The sequence below is a fragment of the Podarcis tiliguerta genome, assembly GCF_965153285.1.
Source record: "Podarcis tiliguerta genome assembly, chromosome: 4".
Lineage (NCBI taxonomy): Eukaryota > Metazoa > Chordata > Lepidosauria > Squamata > Lacertidae > Podarcis > Podarcis tiliguerta.
This window is the reverse complement of record NC_139537.1, coordinates 26,464,546-26,488,055: the sequence shown is the minus strand read 5'-3', so window position 1 is coordinate 26,488,055 and position 23,510 is coordinate 26,464,546. Positions and strand designations below refer to the sequence as shown.

General features: G+C 41.0%; 1 protein-coding gene across 13 annotated transcripts in view; it reads right to left on the bottom strand.

The window, feature by feature from the left end:
- Positions 1–23,510, bottom strand: part of FRY (FRY microtubule binding protein) — a 191,417-nt gene that overhangs the window by 85,008 nt on the left and 82,899 nt on the right. For all 13 annotated transcript variants that reach the window (XM_083436987.1, XM_083436985.1, XM_083436984.1 and 10 more), the window contains 13 exons: positions 19,295–19,348; positions 14,704–14,843; positions 12,978–13,068; positions 10,992–11,071; positions 10,188–10,268; positions 8,761–8,929; positions 8,257–8,349; positions 8,067–8,165; positions 5,936–6,037; positions 4,643–4,746; positions 2,513–2,621; positions 1,849–1,935; positions 313–484 (listed from right to left, as the gene is read on the bottom strand). In XM_083436987.1, the coding sequence (XP_083293113.1) occupies positions 313–484; positions 1,849–1,935; positions 2,513–2,621; positions 4,643–4,746; positions 5,936–6,037; positions 8,067–8,165; positions 8,257–8,349; positions 8,761–8,929; positions 10,188–10,268; positions 10,992–11,071; positions 12,978–13,068; positions 14,704–14,843; positions 19,295–19,348 (1,381 nt within the window). The remainder of the gene's footprint in view (positions 1–312; positions 485–1,848; positions 1,936–2,512; positions 2,622–4,642; positions 4,747–5,935; positions 6,038–8,066; positions 8,166–8,256; positions 8,350–8,760; positions 8,930–10,187; positions 10,269–10,991; positions 11,072–12,977; positions 13,069–14,703; positions 14,844–19,294; positions 19,349–23,510) is intronic.

Sequence of the window (23,510 nt, the reverse complement as noted above, 5' to 3'; positions counted from 1 at the left end):
GGGCAATTTAACAACCAAGTAAATAAATAAATAGTCCATTGGAGGCCACCATGCTGACAACCCCTGCTCAAAGCCACAGCAAATACATTATAAATTCAGTTAAAAGCACTTCCTGGTTGCCACTGACAACTAGAAATTATTTGCAGGTGACCAGATGGTGACTCAGGTCTCCCTGACTTGCAGTACAATCTCCAGTATGAATCCAGGCCTCAGACATACCCAGTTCAGTTCATTATGCTAGCAACGTCTGAGAACTTTGCAAGACTGCCGTGCAAGTTCATAAACTGTTAAGAAACATGGCCTGATACTTGCCTATCATCTTTGCTTCCTCCTCTGTGAGGGTTTTGCTCAAGTATGTTTTCTTCACTCGTAACGTGTTCCCAGAAGGAAGCACAGCGCCAGTAACAGGCATCGGAGGCTCTCCATCTTTTTGTTGCAAGCTATCCGCAATAACCAAGAAGGCTCTCAGACCAATATTCATTCTCTGCAAATTCGGTGGGAAGCAAAGAAAGGACCAGTATTAACATAACCTTCTAAAGAGAACAACATCAAACTGCAATATTGCAAATAATTTTGTGCATCCAACAAATAGGGGTAGGGAGAGCCTCCAGCCCATGGGTCGGACTTGACCTGCCAGGGGTTCAGATTTGCCTTGTGAGGCTGTTTCCCTGCCTGTCTGGCGCCTGATGTCCTATATGTGAAACGTGCAGCAGGGAGCCTTAAAGTGCATTGGCAAGAGAAAGCAGGCTTCAGATCTACTGCTCATCAGCTGATGGGCAGCAGAAATGAAGCCAGTTGCACCAGCTGTGATAGCAAGTTCATCAGAGGCAGAAATCAGGCTTTGGGCTCTACCACACACCAGCTGACTGGCTTTTAAAGCTGAAGCCTCAGATATTTTAAAGCCCTGCACATGGCTCTTTGTACACCGGGTGACTGACAGGTGAGCTGCCCAATTAACGTGTCAAATTTGGGCCGCAAGGCTAAGAGCTGCCCTGCAGTGAGGAAACGGTTTCTCAATCTGACCCAATATGTGCTAGATGGAGAGAGCTGTCTGAGGGACTTTAATTTCAGGAGCACTGATCAATGCACTGATTTAACTAGCACCTGACTTGCAGAGTCTATACTGAAAATACCTGGAGATCAGTGTGGAGCGATCAGAAGTTTACATGGGGGTTTCATGTTGCATAAGCAGACTGCGGTTCCAATAAGAATTTAAAGACTGACAGAAGCACATTCATGCGGAAAACGGTCCTGTGAACAAGTGGGGTGATGAAGGACTGTATCTCAGCCTTTTTCAAGCCAGAACATGGCTTCACTCAGGCAGCTTAGGAGAGCAAAGAACTCTGGGAGGCAGGGAACTGTGCCTGCCTCCCAGAGTTCTTTGCTTTCCTGTCTCCTTCACATGACAAGGGTTATAACTCAACCCATTTGGGTCCTCAGTAGCCATATCAAATTTATGTTTTCCACTATACTCAAACCAAAAGCAGTATCTGTTACAGAATGTAGGGTACACTTGTACAGCTTTCCAATAATGGTGCAGCTAGCCATTAAGTCTAGTTCTTGCTCTCTCCCTCTTTTTGTCTTTGTATTCTGTGTTGCTGTCATCTTGTATGTGATTCCCCCCCGCCCCCGTGTGTGGAACAGCTGGAGGACAGATGTATTAAGGGAAACTGTGAAAACGGAAATCAAGAACTGAAGAGATAAGCTGAGGGATGACAAGTTGGGAATGAGTAAAATATAAAGGCAACAGATGACTGACACTTCTCTCTCTCTCTCTCTCTCACACACACACACACACACACACACACAAACTGCATTATAAACTATAAAAGCATAACGATATCATACCTCTGGGTTGAGACTAAATGCTTTTGCTGGTTTTCCAACACAAAGAAAATCATAAATTATTTCTTTCATTGCAAAATCCAAACGCTCCTACAGTGAAAAGTTAGAAAAAAGAAAGAAAATTATTGCATGCCAACCATGAGCCTGGTAAAATTATAGGAACGGAACATCAACCATGTACAACCACAGCTCATTTTTGCAAATCTTCCTCTATTGTGGTAGATTGTTCCCTTAATGAATAACCACTACTTATCAGTGTTGCAGACGTCATTTGTTTTCTTTCACAGAACCCACTTCCAAGTGTGGTTTCCATTGCCACTGAAGCCTTTTTACTTATCCTTAGAAATAAGTGGCTCCTATTGAGTGCCTGGAAAATTAACAACTTATGATGGAGAAGCAGAGTAGGTTTTGTACCCTTTGCACCAGCCTTATTCCCATTTTGCTAAACAGTTTAGCACAAGAATGGGGAACCTGTGGCCCTCCAGATGTGGACTACAACTCACATCAGCCCTAGCCGATGGTCATGGATGATGGAAGTCGCAGTCCAACAATTTCTAGGGGCCACAGGTTCTCTGCCCTTGGGATTAGTGTGACGTCTGAATGATGCAAATGTAAAACGTCAAGATAAAAATGACCCACTGCTTAAAACTTGCAAGTGTTTTCATACCTGTGCAATAAACTGTATAATTTTCACAAATATATTTAGAGGCATGTCTCGAGGTACAACGCCACGGGAACCTTTCGGGAAAAGAGTTGTGATGATTGTTATAAGCCGGCTGTAAAACAAAAGGAGAATGTTAGCACAAGTTCATTCCTAGCAAGGCATCCCTGTGTCATCTTGTTTAAATATTTGGAAGCAGAGTGAAGAAATCTTGACGAAGGACAGAGACTTTTTCTCCTTTTTTCTAGATTAAAAGCCACAGAGGCATTCTGCCTATAGCACATACTAAAGGTTGCAGAAATGACCCCTCTCTAGGTCAAGAAAACAATATGGATGTTTCCCTGATTGTAAGTATGTAAGGCAGGTTTGGGAAACCTCAGACCTGGGGGCCAAATCTAACTTTCCAGGCCTCTACATCCCCAGGCCTCCCCAGGCTGCATCTTCTTTCTGCAGTCCACACCACTCACCAGCCCTGCTCTGAATACTCACCAAGTGATTTTGCTTTCCTTGAACTGTGATAATGCCTCTTGCTTGCATAGGTGTAGGATGGGTTTATGGGTGTGGCTGGAATGTGGACCAGTGTACAAAGATGAGTGTCACATCCATTGCTCCACCCACTTTTACTGTTGGCTCTGCCCACTTTTGCCTATGGCCACACCTTGGCATGCGACTCTGAAAGGCTCCCCATGAGAGAATAAGAACTTAAGAAGCGCTTGCTGGAGCAGACTATTGGCCAGGGGTGTGCGGTCAATGGACTAGGGGGACTAGGCTAGTCCCCTAAATGTTCCTGGTAAATTAGGAGTATTAAATTCTGGCACCTCCTTCTCAAAACCTGGGAAGCTTCTGACTGTTTTAGGGAGGTGCGATGCTCCAAGGGGGTCCAAGAGCCCTTCTCCCACCTTCCCATCTAGTCCAGGATCCTAGTCTCATGGCTGCCAGCGAGATGCCTGTGAGAAACCTACAAGCTGAACCCAAGCACAAGAGCACTCTCTCCTCCTGTGGTTTCCAACAACTGGTACCCAAAAACCTTAACTGCCTGCAATCATGGCTATTAACCATTGATAGTTTGCCTACCCATGGCTTATACGGAAGATAAAAGCTAAGGCCCGGGGGCCAGATCCGGCCTCATCGCCTTCTAAATCCGGCCTACAGACGGTCCGGGAATCAGCGTGTTTTTACATGAATAGAATGTGTCCTTTTATTTAAAATGCATCTCTGGGTTTTTTGTGGGGCATAGGAATTCGTTCATCCCCCCCCCCCCCCAAAAAAAAATACAGTCCAGCTCCCCACAAGGTCTGAGGGATAGTGAAAAAGTTTGCTGACCCCTGATATAAGCTATAGAAGCTTCTCCACACCCATAAAGGGCAATTTTTTTTAGGGGTCAGAAGTGCATCATGTGCTTATCAAATCACTCTATACACATGTGCTCAAGCCTGGATTGCAGAATACAACATAGGAATTCATATTTATCAATTCCGCCCCATTCACATTTTGTTGCTAATAAATTGTGCTCAACTTTTGAGCAGGTTGGTGTTTCAGAACTTGCAATCATCTCAGACACTTTTTGTATGTGGAGCCAGCGTTTGTCCAGAGACAGTTTTTCTGGGTCATGTGGCCAGCATGACTAAACCGCTTCTGGCGAAACTAGAGCAGCTCACGGAAACACCGTTTACCTTCCCGCAGGAGCGGTGCCTATTTATCTACTTGCACTTTAACGTGCTTTCGAACTGCTAGGTTGGCAGGAGCAGGGCCCGAACAACGGGAGCTCACCCCATCATGGGGATTCGAACCGCCGACCTTCCGATTGGCAAGCCCAAGGCTCAGTGGTTTAGACCACAGCGCCACCCGCGTCCCTTTTGTATGTGGATACAAAGCACAAATTCAACTTTAAATGAAAGACAAAGGTCTGAGAAAGGATAGAAGAAATCTGAAAAAGATATTCAGATGAGGCTGTCCTCTTCCTTTCTATGTGCTAGAGTGTGATCCATGTTTACAGACAGGAAATGATGTGAACATGGATATAACTTGAGAATTATAAATACAAGACTCCTTCAATGCAAGGGAGGGGGCCAGGAAGGTCTTTTAGTTAAAGCTGTTTGACCATTAAGTATGAAACATTCAGAAACACATTTTTACCTTTGAGTAGTTGTATTGCTTTCACATTTAATTCTAATCATGTAAACCCACAGTAGTCTGTAGAGAGATTCCAGTGCAACACGAGCCATTTTGGGATCTTTGTTCTAAAAGCAACAAAAACATATAGCACTTTTCACACACATAATTTCCCATCTCTTCAAGTCTTCACTTTATATAAACAATGAAGCCAGCAAATGAGCTGGCAAGAGTATTTCACCACTGGATTCTTATAGGAATTTAAAAATACGATTAGAAGAACTGAATTTTAAGCGTTTCTCTACTAGACATTAGGCATTGTGGCTAGAAGCCACGGACAGGTTCATCTTCCATGAATTCCACTGTGACGCAACTATAAGGTATAGACATAACAGACTGCAACTGCCACCCAAACTCTATTGGTTTAGTTTTAATAATAATATTAATAATAATAATTTATTTATACCCTGCCCATCTGGCTGAGTTTCCCCAGCCACTCTGGGCGGCTCCCAACAGGATATTGAAAACTTGATAAAACATCAAATATTAAAAACTTCCCTAAACAGGGTTGCCTTCAGATATCATCTAAAGGTCAGACAGTTGTTTATTTCCTTGACATCTGATGGGAGGGCATTCTACAGAACAGGAACCACCACCAAGAAGGCCCTCTGCCTGGTTCCCTGGAACCGCCACAAGGTCCTCAGAGTTGGACCTCAGTGTCTGGGCTGAACAACAGGGGTGGAGTTGCTCCTTCAGGTATATAAGTTGCAGTGGTGTAAGGAAGAGCGGTTTGTCACGATGTGCAGAATTGCAGCAATAGCCTCCAGGCATCAGGGTCACTGCTGCTTACCAGGAGGAGGACAGGTGAGGCAGCAGCAAGGTCGGGCCTGCAGGCCTGCACTGATGGAGCCATTTTAACACTCTTACACAACCCTGACTTTGCCACCTCTCTCCCCCTCACCCACCTGCCATATGAAGGCAACGCCACTGCTGGGAGGCTATTGCTCTGGCTCTGCCCCATCAGGTGAACCACTCCTGGGGGCAAGTGCATCTTATGCCCCTGCAGATGATATTGAATCCTAGTCAATAGGGACAGAACCACCTGACTCTGCCCTGCTTCCCAGAGATCCTTACCCTTTCCATCATACTTCACTTACAGCCAACACTAGCAGGAAAAAAATTGGTCAGATTAAGATATGGCATGTATGACCCTCCAAAGCTGTCAAAAGGGTATGTGGCAGATTCATTATACTATACACTGTGAACTAATAAATTACAAAAGAGGAAAGATATATATATATATATATATACACTAACTTTGAGATTGGACAGGCAGTTGTTGAGGAAAATATGCCATCTGTTTAAAAAGAACTGCTTCTGACTGACACAAAGCAGGCAGGTTACCAGAGGATACAAAGCCTAAATAGGAGACAAAGAGGATACAGAATTATTTGAATGACAAAAAAGGAGGAAACTACTTTAGCACCCGATCTGCAGTAAATACCAGAGGCCAATCTCTCTTCAGTGCTACATTAGATGCACCAGCCAACATAAACACTTTGCTCAATATCATAGTTAAAAAGAACGCTGTTATGAATTTTGATGACGACTCTGTATAAATGTAGAATTACTTTCTCATTAGAACAATAAAACATATCTGTCTTGCACTACCCAGAGAACCCAGAATGCTGGCCAATGTTATGTAGCAGCATAGCACTGGTTTGTGTAATATTCCTGTGAAAAATTATAATGTGAAGAATAATTGTATATATTTGACGTGTTCAAGAATACCTTGTCATGGAGGACTCAGTATTCCCCTACAAAGGAGCAACAGTACAGACAAACACAGTCTTTAATGGACAAATTAACAAACAAATTCAGCTACCATGGGCACACCTCAATTATCCAAAGTGCACATTTGGACAGCTTTCCTTTTTCCAGATTTTGTGCTAATTCAGAAGGTCCTGCCCACATCCTGTTAACCAGATTAGTCTTTTAGTTAGTCTTGCAGTGGAAGAAATGGCATGATGCATTTTAGTGCTGCTCGGTTATCTCTCAAGTACTCAGAATAAGATCACCAAAGCTGTAAAAGTGATTTGTCAATTGCTCAGGAGGAATCAAGTTTCTGCTAGAAGTACAATCCTATGCAAAAATAAGTTCTGTTCAGTTCTGTAGGTCTTACTCCCAGGTAAATGCAACTTCAATGTATAAAAATGTACCTAAATCCTCATGGCTACTATTTTGTGTTATTCTGAACACCTACTGTGAATATTCCTACTTTGCTTGCATCTTTTACTTCAGTCCTCACAAAAATCCCCCAAAAAGATTGAAGGCTCCAAATGTTTTCAAAACATTTTGCATTTTATTTATCTTTCTATGCCCATTCTACTTCCTTCAACCTGAAATTTTACTAATCGGAGTTGCAATCTGGGAAAAGTTATGCTGTATTTTTCTTATTCAAATTCATTATCTTTGGCTGACCTTGCAACCAACAAAGGTGAACTAGGCCAAGATACCCACTTTTTAGAGAGGTGATTACACTTCTGTCCCTGGAATCAATGGGACTAAAAATTAATTACTTCTTGTTGGATCAAACCCAATATTATTAATTGTTTCTGGAAGGATTATGCATTGTGTTACAAAACTAGACCTTTAACTTTCTCACAGTTAAAAGCTTCATTGCATTATGTTAGCCACTACTTGGCTGAATGAAGAGATAATGATCACATTAACTAAAGCAAAGCTGTCATGGAGATATGTGTAAGAACTACTGCCCAACTCTCTCCTACTCCTCTTTTACTTACGATAGGTAATGTTTTATAAAGGTCCAAGGCTTCAGAATGTTTTAGCAGAGTCCGAATTACTCTGATCCACTTGGAGAGGCGAAATGCTTAAGGCACCTTGTGTCAAACTGATTCACATCTTCATTTAATTCATCCCTACTACAGCTTCCCAAAAATAAATGCCTATGCCACTGTTCATCTCAAAAGAAGAAGTAGAATTCTACTTAGCAGAACACAGAGGGGAAAGGGCACTGCTGCTTGCCATAAATTGGTCCGATTGCGGGGTGGGGAGGAAACCGCCTGAGAAATGCCTTATTAATGTGTATTGACAAGTAACACACATTCCTTTCATTTTCCCATTCCTCATGATAATCTTTAGAACAGAGAGTAGCAGATGATGGAAGTGAAATTATGAGCATGTTTAAAAGCTACAAAGCAGCGATATGACTAGATCTGACAGAGACATGCAGAGCCATATCACGCAGAGGCTAAAACAGATGTAGGGTTTCTTGTTTAAATATATAAAGTCTCACAGTAAAGCAGTAAATTGTTGTGTACAGAGTCAGACACAGGGAGATAATTTTGGAATCATTTCCGAGAGTCTTGTGAGAGAAACTTGCCTAAAGAGATTTCTGACAAAGGGTTTTAGCTTCAGCATTACTAACCAGCGAGTGCTTCTTTCGCGAAGAGAGTTCAAGCGTTGTGTCATACAGACTTTCAACGAAGTTCCTCAGACAGGGGACATTGACTTCATTTTTAACAGCCTGGAAAGAGACCAGAGTCAGCATAAAGTTCTATCTCAAGATAGCTTTTTCTAATCCATCTTGAAAAGTCATGTAAACAAGAGTAACTTACAGCAGCTACTGGGACGAGAATTTCAACAAACAGCCCCGCTAATGCGTGTTTGATATCTTTGTCTTTAACTTCAAGGAAATAATGTGCACATTCCTGGAACAGAAGAGGGGAAAGTTGCACAGGGTACTTACATTATACTTGACAAAATATTTGTCTTTGTTTTACTGAACAATATTAATAAACAAAATAGTCCCCACTATTCAATGCGGCATGCACCAAGGTAAAAATGCCTAATTTCAGCCTATTAATAAGAATTATCTGTCAAATACACAAATATGAAAGACTGATGAGCAAACCTGTCTGTGTTAGCAACAATTATACAACGGAAATTTCCCCAGTCATCTTGATGCGGCAAAAATTTCCTGTATTCTACCTTTCATTACAATGGAATCCATTTGAGAGTAAAAGCCACATTCCAATGAAATCAGTTACTAGAATCCCATTGACTGTAAAGTATCCTGATTGCCTCATCTAAAAATGTACAGTGATAAGGAGCCACATTACCTGCATAAACTGAAGAGAGGCTTCAAAATCCTCCACTGGATACATCTTGATGCGAAAAAATTTCATTCCCATTATCAGACTGATAATGCTTTGTACAATATAAGGGCTCTGCTCTTTATGTCGCAGCTCTTTTAATTCTGCCATGAATTTCTTCTTCACAGCTGGAAATCTTTAGGCAACAACAACAACAACAAAAGCTACAATGACGCTTCTTTCAAAGCAGAAGTTTGAGAGCAAAATGAAGTTCCAATGGAAAATGGAAACTTGCCATTACAGAACATTTTTCTCCTAGAAATACTATTGATATTTGTGGGTGATAGGACTGAAAGGGTCTAGTAAGAGATGAAACCCCCACCCCCATCAAATAGGAGACAACCTGAACAAAGGGATGCCAGATTTTTGAGAGACAACCTACAATAAAGGAAATCTCACCAGGGGCCAAATGTGGCTTACTAGGCCTCCCTTATTGTCCCTCAAAATTCTCCACAGGCCATATCCCTCATTTTCTCTGTTTTGAACCCCAAATGGTTTTTTCCTGGCTGTAATGTGTCCTTGAACTCTGATAATAGAGATGGAGGATAGAAAGGGTGTGTGTAGCAACTAGCCTATTGTACAGATTGTAGAATCTGTATTCATTGCTGCATCCATTTGCCTCAGGGCTTGCCTACCACTATCAGAAAATCCTCAGAAGGGTTACCCAGAAGGGAGTGTGTGGCCCTTGGGCTGAAAAAATTCCCAACTCCTCCACTCGCACATAAATATTATTAAGTGAAAAAAGCAAAACAAAAACAGGAGAGTGGCAGAAAGCAACAGTAAGAATGAAGGGCAATGTGCTTCAGGATCTCAAATTATCCGTGAAAGATCAGTGTTATCTCAAAAGATAACATGGCCTTATCCAATCAAAGATAATCAGATGGAAAGAAAATGCTGTCACACAAAAAAAAAGTGCCTTCAAATTCCCTCCCGTAAATATGAATAAGGTTGTTTGCCGGGGGAAAGAAAAACAACACTGTATATAATACACCGAGCTAAATGAAATAATCACATTTTTATTTTATTTTTGGCAGGCGGATCTTCACCTCTGCGAATTACCCTGATTACAAAAAGTCTTTCCATTCCTATAGGCGTTCCATGCTTGGCATTAATGGGCTGAAGAAAATGAGGTTTCTGCAAGCCTGTGCCAAATTGGCTTAGGACTGCTTGACTAGATGTTGAAGCCACCTTCTGTGATTCTACAGGCCTCCATGCCAAGCCACAACTTGATAAACAAAGTGTTCATGAGTAGAATGATTTATTCCTTTAATTTCTCTACCAGGGGGAAACAAATACACCTCTAACCGAATACCCTCATGGTGTTTTTTCTTTAAAAAAGAAAAACCTGCAAAATATTTCAGGCTTTGACTAGATCTCTTATTAAAGGCACTTACTTTGCTTGTGCTAGCACCCCTATTACTTCAGCATACAGATCTGCAACAATGTGCATATTTCCAGTGTTAGGACCAAGGTACCTACCAAAAAACAAGTCAGAAGTTTAAAAATATGCATTTTATTTTTATATAACTAGATCGATAATGATATAGATAAAGATATAGATATATATAATATAGTATGGTAAAGCTAAGGTTTGACTGATCAAAGAGCACAAGGTACTCTTATCACACAATGATGCTTGCAATTTTTTATGTATAGGGTACATTCTTCACCATATTCCCACAAAGAACATCTAATTCTGCTAAGATTTCACAAATCTTGTGAAGGTATCCTACAATTCTCCTCTGTAGTGCTTTCTCAAGAGAAAGCCTTCCTTGCTGCAAAGGTAGGCAGACTGGAAAAGGGGGACAGGGTGGCATGTCTACAATAAAGACTTAAATAGATTTTAACATTAATTCTTTAACTGCACGACTCCTTTAGGAGTAGTAATTCTGCAACTAATATTCAATATTCTCATCTAAGTATGACTCCCAAGATTATCTGGGAGAAACCACCAACAGTTAACCTGGCACAAAACATGTTTAAGTTTGCTGAGTAGATCGTTCTGAAAAGAGGTTTTTGCTCCACTAATTTACTGGCACTCACATTTCAGAAGCACTGCTATGCGTTCTTATCTCATGCTTCTATCTGATCCTAGCTTTGGCTTCTTTCACAGTAAGCAAGCGATACTACAGTGTGCTAAGTGTTAAACTGACAGAACTATTCATGCAAATGTGGCCAAATATTTGAATGAACCTTACCCTTCTTTGTATTTAAAGTGCTTGAAAGCCAAATTGATAACATCGTGTACTAAACCATCTATTACCGGATGAAGCTGAATCTGAAAAAGAAACAACTGACTTGTCAAAAGACTCAGCAGGAGAGATGACAAAGCCAATGGTATCCACTATTAACAAGAAAACACAAAACAAAACGTAAACAAAAGCCCCTGTCTTTTGAATTTATATAATGCCCTTCCTCCATGAAAGGTCCCTAGGTGTGGGAACAACATAAAACCAGATAAAACTATATATAAGAATTATTAATATTTACTGGTGTAATATAATCTGCAAGGTGAGATGTTGTTGCTGGCATCTGTCTCAGGAGACAATGGAAGTGTGCCACAGGCAAGACAGCACAATCCTTGTCACTATATCATTACTATTCATTGCAGATTGCATTTAGGAACCACAGGTGCTAAGGAGATCGCTCCCTCGCTTCTCCATTCTGCCTCATGTGTGGTTTGCACTACTGGAAACTAAACACAACCCCTTATCCAATGTATGACAGCAAGATTCTCGCTTGTTTGCTTAAGTCTGCAATCTTAAACTGTTAGCAATTTTTTCTGAAACTACCGAGGCTTAAGTCCTAGACAATGCATTTCAAACTGAGCTGTCTGTTCCATTTTCAAGCAATTATAGAAAGATGTTTCTTCAAATGATTAGACATTTTGATTTAGAAAGTGTGGAGCGGAAACTGTTACTGAGCTGGTGGGGAAGAGATGGGGAAGTTGGCGTTGCACCACAAAAAGCTACCTTCCGCTTGAGAAGGAAAGTACCAGTAGTTAAGGTGGAACATAGGAAGCTGCCTTACACAGAGCCAGACCACTGTTCCAATGCTAGCTCAATACTGTCTGCACTGACTGGCAGCAGCCCTCCATTTGCAGATGCCAGACACTGAAACTGGGACATTCTGGGACCCACTGAGCTAATGTCCTTCCCCTTAGTTGAGGTCTGACCTACTGAAGACCCTTTTCATTCCACAGCAGGTATTTTAATTGATGTTTGAGCTTATGGTTCTAACGGATCTTAATTTTTTGTGCTGTGGCTTTGTAAACTACTTAAGAGACTGTTCCAATTAAGCAGTATATAAATTGTTCACATAAATAAGTAAACAAGCAAACAAACAAACAATCAGGAATATGGGGCCAAAGCACACCCTGGACACCTAGTCCACTCCTTGGTGCACACATGACAGGTCTTTACATCATATAAAACTTTTAACTGTAGTCATAGAATCACAGAATTGTAGAGTTGGAAAGGACCCTAAGGGTCATCTAGTCTAACCCGCTGCAATGCAGGAATCTTTTGCTGAACATGGAGCTTGAACCCATGCCCATGAGATTAAGTGTATCATGTTCTACCAAATTAGCTATCCAGTTATTGTTTCAGTATTGCCCTGTTTACCACCCTGGGCTCCTTTTGAGAGAGGATGGGATACAAAATTAATAAAAATAATAATAAAAGCTATCTACTTGCTGATAGATCTTTCCATCCATCCATCCATCCATCCATCCACAAACATGTCTAAAAGTGTGATTCCCTTCTCCCTATAGCCCAAGGCTCCTTTTGTACTGTACTATTTATTACATTACATTGTATTTTATTATATTTTGAATTTATATCCTGCCCTTCCTCCTGAAAGGGCCCAGGGTGACAAACTCCCATACAATTTAAAAACAAAAAGCAGTTAAAACATTCTAAAAACAATTTAAATTAAAAAAGTCTAAAAGCAGCGTCAATTCAAAACATCATTTCATCCCGCAGTCTCGGGATGAGCCAGGAACAACATTTTGCAGCCACCAAATGTCTTGCTAAACAGGACCTTTTACTATTTAACTACCAGTTAGTTCTGCTTGCTCAAAATCAATCCTTGTAGAAGTCCTTTTCTACAAATCAATCCTTTTGTTTCCCAAGCCAGGCTTAAACTGGGTGCAACATTTCATTAAATATTTTTAAATGACTTACCTGTTTCAAAACCTCTATTAATACTAAAGAAAAAATAAAATCAATAGCAAGATCTCTTCTTTCCATTAAATAGTCTCGTTGCTGTTCATCACTATAAGAACCAGACAAAAATGATTAAAAGCATTATATAGTCAGCTAGCTAAAATTAAGCAAACACTTTTCACCTCAGACTTTGAAAAAACAAAGCATAAAATAAGGAAAAGGGGGGGAAAGGCCGCAGCATGTTGTAAGCGTGGCGTAACAAGATCAAGTACATGTCTGATGTAACAATCTAGTTCGAATGTTAAACACCCCCCTCTGTCTCTCATTTTCTATTTCTTTCTAAAAATTCCCCCAAAATTGGGTGGTATTCAAATAACTTTTTGTGCTAGCATAAGGAGATTCCCTCCTCTCCTCTCCCCCTACACCCCCTACACCATGCTCAAATCTTTTCCAGAGTGTTGGAGGAACCACCAGAAGAGATTTAAGGAAATGGGGGACAGGAGATAAGACATTCCATTGCACAAGAAAGAAAACACAATTGCACTGACAGAATGTCCACCTCTACTCTACGCTGAATGCATTGCTTTTTTTAACACGTCAGATTTTAAAACAAAACAAAACAGAAAAGCAAACACCTTTGACATACAAGGTACCAGCCCAAGACATTTTGCCGCCTGAGGCAGAGCCCAAAGGGTCCTTGCTCCCAGTAGGGACAACGGTTCTAAAAGCCTTGCTGCACTTATTCAGACACTAGGTTCTTGCCATCATCTATCTCCGCTGCAATAGTGACTTTACCAAACTTCATGCAGGGCCCCGCTGACATGTAAAGTGTGGACCTCTCTTACTTCCGTAGCAACAGCAAAAGCTGTTTTTTGGACTGGTGCCTTAATGGACTGGGTAATGGCCAATAAACTGAATTTGGGGAAATGGAGGCTTTGTTGGTGGGTGGGTGGGTGGTTCCCATGTCTAGAAAATAGGCCAGCTGCCTGTTGTGGACACTCCCTCTAAAGAAGCTGGTACGTAGCTCCTGAATACATCTTTGTCATTAGAGGTCCGTGTCCTCTGTGGCTAGGAGTGCCTTTTACTATCTCTGTCTGGTATGCCAGCTACGGCCATATCTGGATCAGCTTTACTTGGCCACTGCAGTCCATGCATTATGACCTCAAACTGGATTACTGCAATGCGCTCCACGTGAGGCTGCCCATGGAACTAGTCTGGAAACAGTGGCTAGATTGTTGATGAAGGAAGATGGTCACCGGCATGTGATACCTCTCTGTTAAACATCTGCACTGGTTGCCCACATGCTACTGGGCCAAGTGCAAAGCTCACGTGTTGAGCTTTGGTCCCAGGATACTTTAAGGACCATCTGAGCTCTTACATCTCAGCTCAGTCGCTGAAATCATCCGGAAGAGAACTGTTTAGTGCTGCTGGCCCCATGCTGCGCAAAACTGAAAGTCACCTTTGACTTTCAGGCATCTCTTCAACACATTTTTGTGCCTTTGCAGCCATTTAGTTTTCAATCCGTGAGTCATCTGAATAATTATCTGTCTTTTTTGTGTATTTATTTTTACCTTGAATGATGTTTTATGTCTTATAGTACATACCACCTAGATATATTTTATGACACGGCAGTATAAAATTAATTTTATAAGCAAGCAAGCAAGCAAGCAAGCAAGCAAACAAACAAACAAACAGGCACCAAGAAGACTTGGCTGCCAGTGTTAGAAAGTGCTCAGGAGTGTACCTTTTTGATTTAGTGCTTGTTCTTGGTCTGTATTCATGAGATTCATCTTCTATGCCATTTTGTCTTTTATACCAGTCAAACAAAGTGCGCAGAATGGAAGGTAGACAATACTCTGAAAGCGAGCTCATTGAGCTTATTACCTGTACGGCAGAGGAAAAAAAAAAAAGCAAAATGTGTTTAGTACTGCCTCCTAAAACCTTTAGTCAGTAGTTCAATTTGTTTTTAATTCAGGCACACAGACGTTCTTCTCTGCTGTTTTCCTTGAAAGTGGCAAAGGGCTGGGAGAAAGGGCTACCGTGATATCTTCTAGCAACAGCACACACCTATTATTATAACTATCATCGTCATTGCCATCATCAGTGATTAAAACTGGTGGGGTCTGAGTGAACTTGTTTGCTGTTCCTTTAATCTCAGGCTCCACCAGGTTTAACTGAGCTCAATTAAAGCTTGCAGCTTCCTTAAGTCAGCAGATACAATGGAGATCTTGAGGGCTTCACCTGGTTCCTGTGACGGCTCTGAGCCCCCCACTGCCCACATCATGAGGATGTGGCAAGGATGGTTACCTTGGTCCCCTCCCCCCCTCTTTCAGATCTATCTGCTTCTAAAGCAGGCATAGGCAAACTCCGGCCCTCCAGATGTTTGGGACTACAATTCCCATCATCCCTGACCACAGGTGCTGTTAGCTAGGGATGATGGGAATTGTGGCCCCAAACATCTGGAGGGCCAGAGTTTGCCTATGCCTGTTCTGAAGATTCCAACCAGCAGCTGAACTGAAAGCAAAGTGACAGATTGTAGAAGGGGGAAAAGAGAGGAGAAAAACTGAGCAGCCAGGAGGAGAAAGTGGAAAAGTCGGGGAAGGAAGAGAAATGGATTGCCAGAGAAAGATGGGTCACATATGCAAGTGCATGCATAAATTTCCCATGGGTTTTCACCCAGTCATGATCAAATCACAGATCACATTTGTCTCTATTGACTGAACCATGAAAATAGTGGATCAGGTGCTTTCCAGGGCTGCCATGGCACAAAAACATGGAACCAAGTCATGGATCCAAGTATGTATATATGTGCATATATCAAAACCAGTATCAGATCATAGGTCACCTGTGTCTCCACAGAACTGCGGCAGTATTGTGGTCATACTGTTGTAAATATCATAAGCATTCATGAGGATTGGGCTTTTGGTATTTCTGTGGCTAGAACTAGGTTTGGTGTTCTCTGTCTCTCTCGTTTTTAAAGTTGCAATTCAGTTCTGTCACCTATGGCTTAAATCAAGATTATGGTTCATTAGTTTACCAGTGTTAAGATGTATGTTATCACCAACGCTGCTTTGTTCCTTGGTCACTGTGACTATCATGTTTTTAAGCAATTGTTATTCTCTGTTTGTTTCCTCAACTCCTATCATTTACATTCCCCTCTCCTGTCATGTGTATGCAATCACCAATTTATGCAATCACCAATTTAGAATTACACATCATGCACCAGATGAAGTAGACTGCGGTCCATGAAAGCATAGTAATAATAATAGTTATTCATATTTAAGTTGCTGCAAAATTCCTTGTTGTTCTTTCAAAAGCAGACTGTGATGCCACAGCACAAATTCCCTTTCAAAATCTTCTCACACTTTCGAAACAGTTTGCAAAGTAATGTGGTGGGGGTCTTAGAGACAGGCAAGTCTAGAAGTTGTTCCTAGACGTATGGATTTTATGTTTTTATTTTATTAAAAAAACACAAATGCATAGCAGAGTGAATACAAAAACAACCAAACATCTAAAAATAAAACACAAAACAGGCTTTCTTATGTATACATCAAAGGCTAGAAAAAAACATCTTTGGAAACCAGATTTTATCAAGCAGACTATCTTATTCTAATCTCATCATCTCAGTAAATAATTCCAAAGAGGCATTTGGAATTAATTTTGCACTGGATCAATGGCACTGTGACCCCAAATACCTCACCTGGTTTTGCCAGCTTGCAGATACCACTATGCAAATGGGCTGGTGGTCATTTCATGTATATATCTTCTTCTTCCACAGTTCTTTGCTACCTGAGTGTGACGTGGGATGGTAGGTGCATGTTTGTTCTCAAGTCATGGCGGCAATGTAACTAGGAAGTGTGTTCCTAACCTTGCCAACTAATGATGAGGCACTGGAAGGTATTCTACCTGTAATATGGGTTCACCAGTTCTTGACTTTGTGCAGTGCCCTTCATCCAGGCAACTATATACCTTTCCATATGTATAGCTGACTTGTAAGAACCCAGCACATGCGGCTCCAACCTACTGAATCCAAAATTACTGAACAGTGTGCCAAAAGTAATGCAAACTAAACACACAGATGCTGTATGTCCTCTGCTATACAGTATTTGCACAGGGTGTCTTTAGCTGTTTTAAATCCTTCTGTCGTTCGTTGGTCTTATAAGGCAGGAAGGAAGGGTGGAATTTGCAGAGACTGGCTCTCGGAATACAGGAAGGGAGGAAAGTCTAGTCAGCAAGCTGGTTACTCAACTCCTCCATTTATTGGAATCAAAGCCAGTGGTGAGATGAATTCTAGCTCTGTGCTGCTGTTGAAGGGGAGTGTGCAGATGTACAAATGTGTCCTTGTTGGACAAAAATGATCATGTTCTTCCATCCTAAGTGAACTGCATAGTGTACAGCCTGAAGATACCAGGTCTACACAAACACTGAGCTGTTTAAACACTCTGTTCATAGGGCATTAAAAGTAGTCTATATAAATGCATTCTTTATATGAATTTTGGCAGAATATGCAAAAAAATAAATCAATTACAGCATGCCGGTAGCCTCCCTCCCTTAATACATACAATATTAAAAACTGAGTAATTAAATAGTCAAAGTACAAATTAAATTACATGGCAATATAATCAATAAATCCTTCTGCATATGCCTAAAGAGCAAAAATTAGACATGACAACATCAACAAGAATATTCAATGTGAAATTAGACTTTTGCTACTTCAAAAGTTCTTGCCTTGCCTAGAAAACTTGAACTCCGTACAGCACACTTTTTTAATAAAAAAACCTATGGTTTTCTAGATTGTCAAATACATTTTAGGTTCAGTTCTGGATCTGCTTTCCTTTCTGGCTTGACACTATTTTACACTAAAACCTGCATCCATACATTGCTTTAATGATAGCTAGCTGTCTAAATGCCATTGTGCCTTTGAGGTGAATGGAAGTGAACTAAATATAAACCACCCCATAAGATAGGAAATAGAAGAAGGGGACTCAAGGGAATTTAATAAATGTCAGTTCGACTCAGGCACTAAACTGCTATCTGTGCACCTGAAAAAATCCCCCCGAAAATGTAAAGCGGTTTTGCGAATTTCTTTTTTAAGGGAGATACACAGCCATTGTCACTGCTGCCATCCTGTTATACTGGAATGACATTTCTGTTATAAAGATTATAAAGGCTGCTGACATGAAAGTTGAATTTTATTCAGCTCAGGAATAGGCTTCAGAGAGAAAATTAAATCTACACATTTAAACCTAACCATGCCTGTTTGCAGAGCTCGCGTTTTAATGTCCTGCTAAGCTCAATCAAATTCTTAGCACAGGGCTACTACACGTTTTGCAGGGTCACAGCAGGAACCAGATTCCATGACGGGTGGAGTTCCAGAATAACAGGGAGAGACTTTGCCAAAAGTGCACTCTCTCTGAAAGAACCCTGCAGAAGGATAGGCTAATCTGTCAAGCCCAGCTTCTCCGTTTCTCATTTTGCCAACATTAAGTTCTAGTCTCCATATCCATTTTCTTAACAGTCCTAATGAAAACGTACCAGCATTTCAGTGTCAATTTCTCCTAATATAAACATCTCGATATACACATTTTCGCAGAGCGACCCCCCCCCCCGAACATAATGCTTTTGTATGCTGTTTTTATGTTTTGATGCACCCTTTAGCCAGTATGCATACATCTTTATATTCATGACTCGGCTGGAGAACTTCATTGCACAATTCTGAGAAGTTTGCATTTTGCAGGACAGGTATATTTCAGTTAACGTATTGCTTTTGAAAGCATTGACTTAGGTAGGTTTGCCTTTAAATGCAGCAACCACCACCATCGTAATTCCTGCAACACAAGTGTGAAGATGGGAAGAAAAACTCACGAAGGGGCCAAAGACCACCTTAGCTGTGAGTTCCACAGGACCTGAGGCTCAGGATATCTAGAGACTACTGGGCTGGGCCACTGTTTAGGAGTTTCAATTGGATCTTGGAGATGCTTAATTTCTGTATCTTCATTGCTATACCTCACTATGGATTGTGCAGGGATTGTTTAACTTTATTGTGCATATTGAGATGTTATCATTTATGCCTTATGACTACTTACATTTCGTTATATTTTTGTAATTATTAAAACTACTGACGTTGTAAGCGACCCTGAGCATGGCTTAACTATGGAAAGATGGTAAGACTCAAGACACATCTATCTACTTGAAGGGAAGGACAGGAGTGTCAACTTATTGAGAAGAGATCTAGAACAAGCGTGTAAAAGGATGCAGCCTTCCAGATGCTGGTGGACTGCAACTCCTAGGATACTAATTGCAGGGCTACAAAGAGCTGTCTGGAAATAACTTACTTGATCAAACTGGGGGTCTTCTCCACGCTGCAGAGATTTGCTCAGTGGCTTTTCCTACAATAAAGCAAAACGTATCTATTATTCTACGAGCAGCATTATGACATTTTCTTACGCTTTAGTAATTTGATCACATTTTAAATTCAGGCAATTGAAAAGCCCATACTTACTATGCTTGTACAGTAGTGTGAGAGACAATTTTAAACAATTATTACAGTTTTAATTTATTTACAGCACAAGTATTTTAGTTACTGCAATATTTTGGCAGGAAAAAAAAGATTTGCGGTGAGGAAAGCTCAACAGAATTGGTTTCTTCTTTTTTGACAAAAAACATTTCCTTTATTTTCACAAGAGAAAATGTGGAGTGTATCATTTAGATTATATTTTTCCTCATTAAGGGAAAACACCATCAAAAGAAGCCATGTTGTTCATAGGTAAGCATTTACAGTGGTACCTCTGGTTAAGTACTTAATTCGTTCCGGAGGTCTGTACTTAACCTGAAACTGTTCTTAACCTGAAGCACCACTTTAGCTAATGGGGGCCTCCTGCTGCTGCCGCGCCGCCGGAGCACGATTTCTGTTCTCATCCTGAAGCAAAGTTCTTAACCTGAAGCACTATTTCTGGGTTAGCGGAGTCTGTAACCTGAAGCGTATGTAACCCAAGGTACCACTGTATAAGTTCATCATAAAAACTAAAATATATGCCCCATAATATTAGAAAACAAAAGCAAAAGTTTTCAGCTTTTCAGTGTATCTCCAAGGCCAAAAAGGTGTGTTCAGTTCTATCAAAGTGAGAATATAGTTGCAGAGAAATATGATCTGGAAAGGAAAGATAGGATCTCCTGAAAGCTTAGAAAAGACGGAAACCAATATTTATTGAGAAATATCTACAGAAACATATCCTTGCTTTACCCCTATTGCAATTAATGAGAGTTCAACCAAAGCAGTTTTTCTTCTGATATATTTCAAAGGAGCTAACACAGGAAACATCCCACTACTGATTTGTCTTCCTTTGTCTATTAGACGCTATCTCACTGATTTCACCTGAAAGAAGCTAAATATTTCTCCTTAGATTCATTCTGGCATTATTCTAATGTGGAGGCACCATTGCGCTGGTGTGTTTTTTTTTTTTTTATGAATGTACAAAATAAAAACAACCCGGTTTCATAAAAGAAATAATCAGTGCCGCTCCTTTTAAATATAGCTTTGAGCATTACGGTTCTCAAGTGCCAACCAGATCTGTGTGCACATGGAACTCTAATCACAGTTTGGTATTATGTCCATACAAAACTTGAGTATTCTGTGTATAACAGGAAACTCTGGTTAGCTGAAAACAGAAGCAAACACTTCTGACCTCTTTGTCATGGTCAGGACAGAGGAGGAAAAGGGAGAAAACATGGTACCCAATTAGAGATGGGAAGGCCTGGAAAACCCCCCAGAAAAACTAGGGGGGGGGGGACACAGGTTTTTTCCGTTTTTTCCCAGGCCTTCCCATCTCTAGACCCAATACTCATGCACATGATCCTAAACTATCATTCACTGTTACATGTGAACCAGGGTCCTATCTCATCTTGAAAGGTCCACCGCGGGATACAAGGTTGTGGGTGGGATTACTGCGGTGTATGTTCCTCTGACTAATAGAGTCATTTATCCCCAGGTGAGAACTCATGTGAAAGAATCTACTTATTGTCTGGACTCTCCTCTCTTTATTTGCTGGAACCCTGTATCCGTCTCTTCCGTGTCAACACATGGTTGTCATTTCAGTCTATATGTCACACAAGCAAAGATTTAGCTTTATCTCAAAGTATCTAGCAGGTTGGTCAATGCCATTAAAATTACAAGGGTTCTATTTGGCAAGGACAATCAACTGCTTCGTTAACATAATCGTATTGAGCAACTGGTGTTTTTACAATGATGATGATGATTTTAATATATCCTACATAAGAATAGAGGAAATAACCTATGAATTGTTCCAAGGAGTGTCTCAAAATCCTCCCTCCCCTTTCCTATTGGATTTCATCTCAGACCACCCTTCTCTATGTCTTAGTTCCCAGCGCTGTTACAAAAAAAACTTTTTCCTTTGAAGGTTCTATTATCTAGGGCAGGTTTCCTGTTTTAGCTCGCTTCTGTGACTCTATATCTTTCCAAACCTATTCTAATTATACTTTGTTCTTTCTTTCCCATTAGCTTCAGCCCTCTCACCTTGTACCGTTTTAATTATTTAATTTTTGATCACTCCTTGGCTCAGCTCTGCTTGCCTGCTACGAACGATAAAAGCTACATATCTATTTACTTCTGCAAGCCCTTTTGAGAATGTAACGTTGCTCACAACCGTCAAAAGGCAAGGCCAAGATGCCCATGCAATGGTGGGTTAGAAAGGTTTGCTGGAATTCTTTTGCAGGGTTAGGTCCAGGCAAGCCACTGAGAATAGACAAGGAAACGAATCGGTACTTGCATCGAAGACCACCAGAATCTCATCCACGGGAAGAATTAACTAGTAGCACTGAAGTTGGGATAAAATGTTAAAATTTACGAGTTTTACATAAAAGAGAAATAGGGAAGAGCCATTAGCCAAGTCTAGAAGGGTATAAACATCCAAGCAAACACATATGATGAGAGATCTAAAATGACACACACACTCTTGGCCTTTGTTTTCAATGGTTTTCCTACTTATTAATCCTTACTGCAGTTACCACGTATGGAGACATGCTGAGCTATGCAGTGTGGATCAGCTTTCTGCACACCACTGAACCATCCTTTTCAGCACTTGTGGAAACACACAGAAAGTTAAGCAATGCTGAATTTCTACAGATGGTTTAGGCAAGCACAAAGCTGCCCCTAGCATGCGGCTGATGGAAAAACCACAGCTGCCGCATGCTGGGAGAGTCATGAGAAAAGGACCGCAAACAAAAGCAGGTAAACAAGGTTTGTCACCGTGCAGGTGCAGAGCCGAGCCAAAGCTGGTCTAAGGGAAGGGAGGCAGGCAGGCATGTCAGCACAGGTGACTGACTATATGAGCTCTCACCTCCTAATAGTGTCTTGCAGAATACAGAAATTAATCAGAGCAGGGCACAACGGGGAACAATTACTGAACTGAAGCAGAGCCAAGGTGCAGGTGGGCAGAACTAAAGATAGCTTCCAGGTTTTGAAGATGTCTGAAAATGCAGACTGACTACAAATGCAGACATCGACCGAAGACATTATGGCTGCTCAGGCCATTTCGGGTCTCTGATGTGAAGCCTTGAAGTGCTTGCTGACTTTCTCCAAGCGTTGGCAATAGCGTGGTGCTGATAACACCAAGGCTGCAGGTTTGATTCCCCGTAAGGGACAGCTGCATTTTCCTGCACTGAAGGGGGTTAGACTAGATGATCCGCGAGGTCCCTTCCAACTCTGTGATCCCAGCTGAGCACCAGCTTCAGAGAAACAAGTGGTAACACAACAAGCAAATTGTTTCAAAAGAATGGGACGCAAATCCCAGAAACCTGAAAACCACAGTGCAGCTGCCATAACCCACTGCCCCTTGTAGGGTTTCTCCGCTTCCAACACCTACTAAATTATCTCTATTAATTTCTTCTCCAGTCATTGCATTCCAGAGTTAAGCAAAACTGCATTCAATTCACACCAGAGCAACATTCGTACCAGCGTTTAACAGCGCAAAAAGCTATGCCCTTGTTACCATTTCTTGGTGATGATTTTATAAACGTTAACCAAGGAAATAAATCCTATAAAGTCATCTATGATGTAGGCAATTCGCCTTGGCTTTCCAGTAAGTGTATAAGATGTAAAGCAAGAAGAATTCAAATATGAGCCTGACAACAGAGATCAAGGATTCCTTCTATCACAAATTTCACATGTTTAGTCTAGGAAACTGGCACGAGTACAGCACTGTAAATCAAAAGCAGCTATTTCGACAAGAATGTTAACTTTCAAAACTGTCAAAGCTTGGGGAAGTTTATTTAGCACAATCTTGTGAATTCTGTGCAACATTTTGTTGTTGTTTAGTCGTGTCCGACTCTTCGTGACCCATGGACCACACTTAAATGTGTAGTCACTGCTGCAACAAAGGTTTTACAAACAGAATGGTAAAGAAAAACAAATTATGGTGAGCGTTCAAGTTGATGATTGCCTACTTTCAATATAAATAACTGTACCACACAGATGGATTGCTTGTATTCAGATGTCACAGTCTACCACAATTAATTGTCATCACTCGTGATTAC